At 34.1% G+C, this 5,992-nt stretch overlaps 1 protein-coding gene across 1 annotated transcript in view; it reads left to right on the top strand.

Moving 5' to 3' along the window:
• LOC130581243 (1,4-alpha-glucan-branching enzyme-like) overlaps positions 1–5,992 on the top strand; it is a 17,955-nt gene that overhangs the window by 6,627 nt on the left and 5,336 nt on the right. The window contains exon 4 of the mRNA XM_057379248.1: positions 893–1,010. Within this exon, the coding sequence (XP_057235231.1) occupies positions 893–1,010 (118 nt within the window). The remainder of the gene's footprint in view (positions 1–892; positions 1,011–5,992) is intronic.

Raw genomic sequence — 5,992 nt, 5'->3', positions numbered from 1 at the left:
AATAAAGAAAGTTAACAAACATGAAGATTTTGCTGGAGAATGTGGTGATCTTTGGGCACCTGCCCTAAAGAACTCACCAACTAAGTTGGCAGTTTTGGACCACTCTCTCATTTTGCATCAAACACTTGTGGGATGGGATTAGTTACCATTCGTGGTTTGGGAGGTAATTGACAGCTTTGCTGTTTTCCTCATGTGTATCTCCTTTTCATCATTCCAATCTCCTAGACTGAAGTGTCTTGGAGTAAATTCGTGGTTACTKCTGTGTTCTGTCATGCTTCAGCCTTCCTTGTCACTGGAGATTTCAATCAGTAAGGCTGGTGGAGCTGTGTAAACAGACTTAAAAACAATTCTGTTTTTATCACAATCCTTCAGGTTTTGAGCAGGCCTGTTTTCAAAAGGTTGAGCAAACACAGAAGTCCAAGAAGGGTTTAAGAACCACTGACTTTTTTGAAAGAGCATTGCTTCACTCATCCCTAATCCTATTAAATACAAGGTCTAGGAAAATGAGATTCTTCCACGGCTTAGAGTAGAGGAAGCAGACTGTGGATTATAGAACACTGTTATTTCACTCTTTTTTGGCTGGTGGGCAGTGGAGATTGCTTTCTGTTGTCACTAAAGGAGGGAAAAAGATACTTCAGTTATGTCCAATCAAGAAATTATGAGGTACTGGAATAATAATATAATTTAAATATTCTATTTGTTATTTTCCCAAATAGAAGCAACTTTTTTTTCAGAAGACTCTTGAAAAAGTTGTGGGGTTTTCTTCTGTAAAATTACATGCTTTATATTGAATATATCATTGTGCTGCCATTACTGCAGTCCTAGGTTTTTTTGTTTTGATTTCTTTCCTGTTTAAGAGTAATTTGGCATAGTTCCTTAACAGTTGCTTTAAGTATAAAATCCTTCTGGATTCTGATGCTGGAGAATATGGAGGCCATCAAAGGCTGGACCACAATACAGAGTATTTCTCTGAAGAATATCCTCACAATTATCGACCTAATTCAATTATGGTAAGCTGTATAAKGTTGGTTTGTTTGTTTGTGGGTTTTTCTGTTTGTTTTTAGCTCAGCTTTAATCTATATGAATTTTGCAATTCTTTGGACAAATACCGAATCTATTCTAGTATTTGAGGGAGGGGGTATTTWAAATTTATTTTCTGAAATTAACCTTTGTCTAAATACAGTAGAGACAAACTGTATTAGTAGAGACATTAACCAAAAATGTTAAATAATTTCTCTCTTTTGGTATTAGTTTTATATTTCCATGAACTTTTGCAGTGTCTGGCACACAATGTTCCTTGCCAACATGCATGAAAACCTGCTAATATGCTTTTCCATCCTTAATATTATAATTTGCTTTATTTTCATGTCTGAGGAACTCCATCCTCATGCTTGCTTTGTTTAAAAYTCTGTAGAAACTGAATCTTGCTTTGTTGTCTTCATATGCTTGACTCTGCAAACATGAACTAGAGCAAATCATACCTTTGCCAACTGGCTTCCTCCTCAGTTTACAGAAAAAACTTTGCAAAATGAAACAATTTCTCTGTTCACATCAAGAATTTCAAGGATTTCCAGTCCTAAAGTGATATAAATAGTGGGTAAAGACTTTCCCACAAATCACTTAAGATGAACTGGAAGACATATCCTTGTATACAATTTCTGTTAGCTGAGATCATTGCTAATTAAACTCTACCCTTCTTAATTACTCTTGGAATCAGAATCATCACGATTAACAATTTTTAAATGTTACTTTGCCCATTTTTTATGCATGTACATGTATATATATGTGCACATATTTCCCATTTTCTATATATGCATTCACACGTGTATATGCTCACAAGCACAAGAAAATAAGATTTAAAAAGGTTGGGCATTAAGGCAAAAGTTCACTGAAAAAATTCTGAGAACATTTATGTTGCTTAGATTTTTATATCTAGAACATTTATGTGGGTGAAGGGTGTGTCTCTCTATGCACAGGGATATTGATACATGTGAACACCTGCAAATAAATTACATTTATAATTTTAAGATCCTGCAAAAATGGAGCATCTGCACTGATTCRTGTGGGCCACTCCTCTTCCCTGGCAGAACATGAATTTCTAATGTCACATCTTAACATTTCTCATGAGATCTAAACTCATGAGAATTATTGTCACTTACAATCTCTCTTTCATTGTATCCAGAGTATTGGCATTTCTTTCATTTGCCTGATTTGAAATAGTTTCATTGCATAAAATAATTTTTGTGCTTTCGTTGTACTTGATGTAAAGGATTTTAGAAAAGTTTTTTTTGAGGTTTTTTTTTAAGTATCTACATGTGTCAATGCCCTCATAGTGTGGTAAGTATTTGTGCTAATTTGCACACAAAGAAATGAAAGGTCTAATATTTCATTCCTGAAGTTATATAGCAAATTAACGCTTCYAGAGGTCTTGCTTTGTGTGCCCAATTCAAATACCTTGCCTGGGTGATTGGAGAGCATCTTAATTACCTATCACTAACTTAACTTTTGCAAGCCWATTAACTGTAATTTGGAATGTATATTTCACATTTAGTTTGTGAGATGGTGAGTGTAAGCCATCCAAGCCAGAAAAAAGAGGTGACAGGATGTGAAGCTGAGGTTTGCAAGGAGCATGTGGAAGATAAAGGCATGTGGCAAACACAGCAGCAAATGCACTTTTGCAGCATCAGCTGTGGCATGGCAATGGCACCTCTGACCTCCAGGTCAGACAAAAACCCAGCACCGTGGGTCAGGTAAACTTTCTCTTATGTCCTCCAGCCACCAAATTCACAGAGCACCTCCAGCCAGCCCCCCAGAGGATGCCACATGCACCAAATAAAGGTAAAATACCAGTGAAACGACACTGAGTAAAARTAATCGAGGAAAGAAATCTAGAAAACCTAAATTCAAGCAAGTAGATCTTCACATGAGAAAGAACAAAAGTTACAGTAAATGCCTCCAGCTGCTACTTTGCAGTTAAACAGAGATGTTTTATTTTAAATAGCAATTTATATCCAAGTTATTGGGTACTTTGTCCTGCTTAGGAGTTTCTTTAGTCTTAATTGCAGTTTCTAAAATCCAACTCAAAACTCTTCCCATCAAATTTCTTTTCAAATAACATATGTTGCCATCTCAGTAAATCATAAAAGTTCTTTTCCTTTTCTTTAATAATTATTCCTGTTGTTTAATAATTATTTATAACGCATGAGACTTAAGTTTGTTGTTTAAAAAATTAGTTCCTTCAAAGGAACTTCAAAGAAGTAATTTTTTAATGACAGATGCATCTCCCTTAAGGTGTGTGAGTAAACACTGTCAGCAAAAYGTTCCCAGAGGGTCATGACAAAATGAAATCACATTCAATTATTCTGCTTCTCAAGTCAAGCTTAAATAGCATACAAATACATTACAAAAATAGAACGTTAAATGTGATATGATTCATTCTAAAAAAAATCACTTCATAAAATAATTATTCRGGGTGACATATCAAAATGAGAAGATGGGAGATATGAAATTCCTGGAGCAAGGAATCCTGGAAGAAGAGGAAGCTTTGGAAGCACTGCTGAGCATTTCACTCTACAATTTTCAGGCTTGTTTAGTAAAGCTATTTGAGGGCCACATTTAAAAATCATCAGACACACCTTGAAAACYCCATAGAAAATGCACAGAAATGTCYTTTGTAATATGACTTATTTAAATAATTGCACTAATTTTTTCTATTTCACTGCTTTTTCTATAATGGATTGTTAACAAATATATGAAATTTACGTAACATTCCATGTAATCAAACTTTTTAATAACAAACTGTGAACCATTTTTTTCCCTGTAAAAATATTCTCTTTTTACCACACTGTCATTTCTGTTTACAGCTCCACTGTGGTATTCTCATAGTAGTCTTTTTAGGAGTATGTTTTACAAAAATGTGTGCTTTTTGAATGCTTCTGTAAACCTTTAGTCTTGCTCATGTCTCATCATCTCTTTCCAAGATGTAAATTAAATGCTGCACACACATTTCAACCCCGGTAAGATCTTTGTGCCCCTTTAGGGATTAATTCATTTGTTGGTACCTAACTTGGCTTTTGTAGTTGGATGTGAAACTTAGATTTGGGGCAGGGGGAAGAAAAAGTATAATTTTTTAATAACATGTCAGTCACAATATTTTGTTGGTCTTTCCTAAAATATCCAACTTGATTGAATTTTGCTGTAGGAAAGAACTAGCTATCAATATGTGTTCCTAGTACATTTTGTTGGATTTATTTTAAAATGGTGGGGTTTATACTYTCCTACTTCGTCCACCAACAGGACTGAGTAATAAGAAGGCTAAGTGAGATATTGCAGAGGATGTTGTGTTATTAGAAAAATAGTATATGATTTATTGTGAAATATAATTGCTTCACATATTTCAACTGTTATAGATTTACTTTTTCTGTAGATCATGCCAATTAGTTAAGAAAAATAAATAGATTTCAGAGTATTCCTTTTCTCCTGTCCCCAATACTGTCTTTATTCTGATTCTCTATTTTTGACATTCAGTGATACAATCTTTTCGCATTAAATAAAAGTGAAATTGTATAGTTTATTTTAAGAATATCCTTATTACRGGCTTGGATTTTTAACCTTGACCTTAATGTATACTATTCAATGTCAAAGTGCAGCTTCCTGCTTCCTTGAGTCTATGGACAAATTAAAATACTCCTGTAGACTGAAATGATCTAAAAGCTTTTAGTGACCTTAGCTTTGAAAATACTCATTTAAATAATTTTCATGATAAGGATTTATAAATCGAATTTTAAGGGATTGATGTAATCTTTAACTGTTTCGTCCCCTGACATGCACAGATACACAGATTAAATGAAAGAATGTTTGTAGCTAGAAACTTAAGTGAATCAGCAAGAATTTAATACCAGAAAAACTTTTTTCATTTTTACCTCTTGATGCTTAAGACYTCTAAATTTGTTTGTTCATCTTCATTGATGGATTTACTTCATAAAACCACCAGCAAATGAAATGATCCCAAAGTTACTCTGTTAGTAATTTTGTTTCATCTTATCTTCCTTTTCAGTCTACTCATTTTTCAAGGATTTTTGCTGTCCTTTTCAAAGTACTTTTTTTTCAACCTGAAAAATAATGCAGAAGATAATAGAGGAGAAATTTTAAGACACACCCATATGGATTTSTTTTGCCTAAATGAAGCAAGAGAGTCTAAGAAATTATTTTCTGCATATTCATGCTGAATAGCTTTACATTGAAAAACAAATTGGAAGGCAGAACTTCCCATTATTTAAGCACACCTTCATTGTCATGTGCAATATCTAACAAAATGAAAACCAAAATGTGTGATGTTTCATATAATAAATTATAGTCAGGAAGGAAGAGCTATCATCTATTTTATCCTTTGATGGTTAATTATATTCTCAGAGTAGTGCCCATGTCTGACAATTAGTAGTGATACAGGGACAGGATTGTCTAAAGCCCTCATTTTAATTAAAAGTTTGGGATAATGTTGGCACAGACTCTTGTGACATAGCCTTCTGCATCTACCAGCTGCAATATGTGCTACTGAGTATTATTCTGCAGTGCCTGATCTAGCTCTGAGTTCTAGTAATTCTCCCATCTGTCACAAAATGACCTTGAAATTATTTTTAGGGCTTGGTGTTTTCCAATCCTGAAAGTCAGATGAAGAGTAGTTCATTGCAATTCCAGCCAATTTCAATTGTGCTTGCACCTGGTACTGAATTAGTCTGACAGATCTGAAAGTAGCAGTTGTCATTTGCAGAACCTCTCGCTTGTGGGTTTTTAGGTACATTTGGAGATTTGCTGTGTATTTTAGTTCTCTCCTAAAATATGTAAGGTGACATTTCTGCTTATAGCTGCTGCTGTTCACAGGTGCTTCCTACATGTGGTATTCCTGGATTCCTCTTGGCTCTTTGAAGAGGAAGTCTTTTTTAAATTTGTGGATATTCACAGAAAAAAAAAAAATATATATATATATATATAT

Source organism: Malurus melanocephalus, unplaced genomic scaffold (genome assembly GCF_030028575.1).
Source record: "Malurus melanocephalus ecotype Western Australia unplaced genomic scaffold, MMel_1.1 scaffold_396, whole genome shotgun sequence".
In the NCBI taxonomy this organism is placed as follows: Eukaryota; Metazoa; Chordata; class Aves; order Passeriformes; family Maluridae; genus Malurus; species Malurus melanocephalus.
This window is presented reverse-complemented; position numbering and strand designations above follow the sequence as displayed.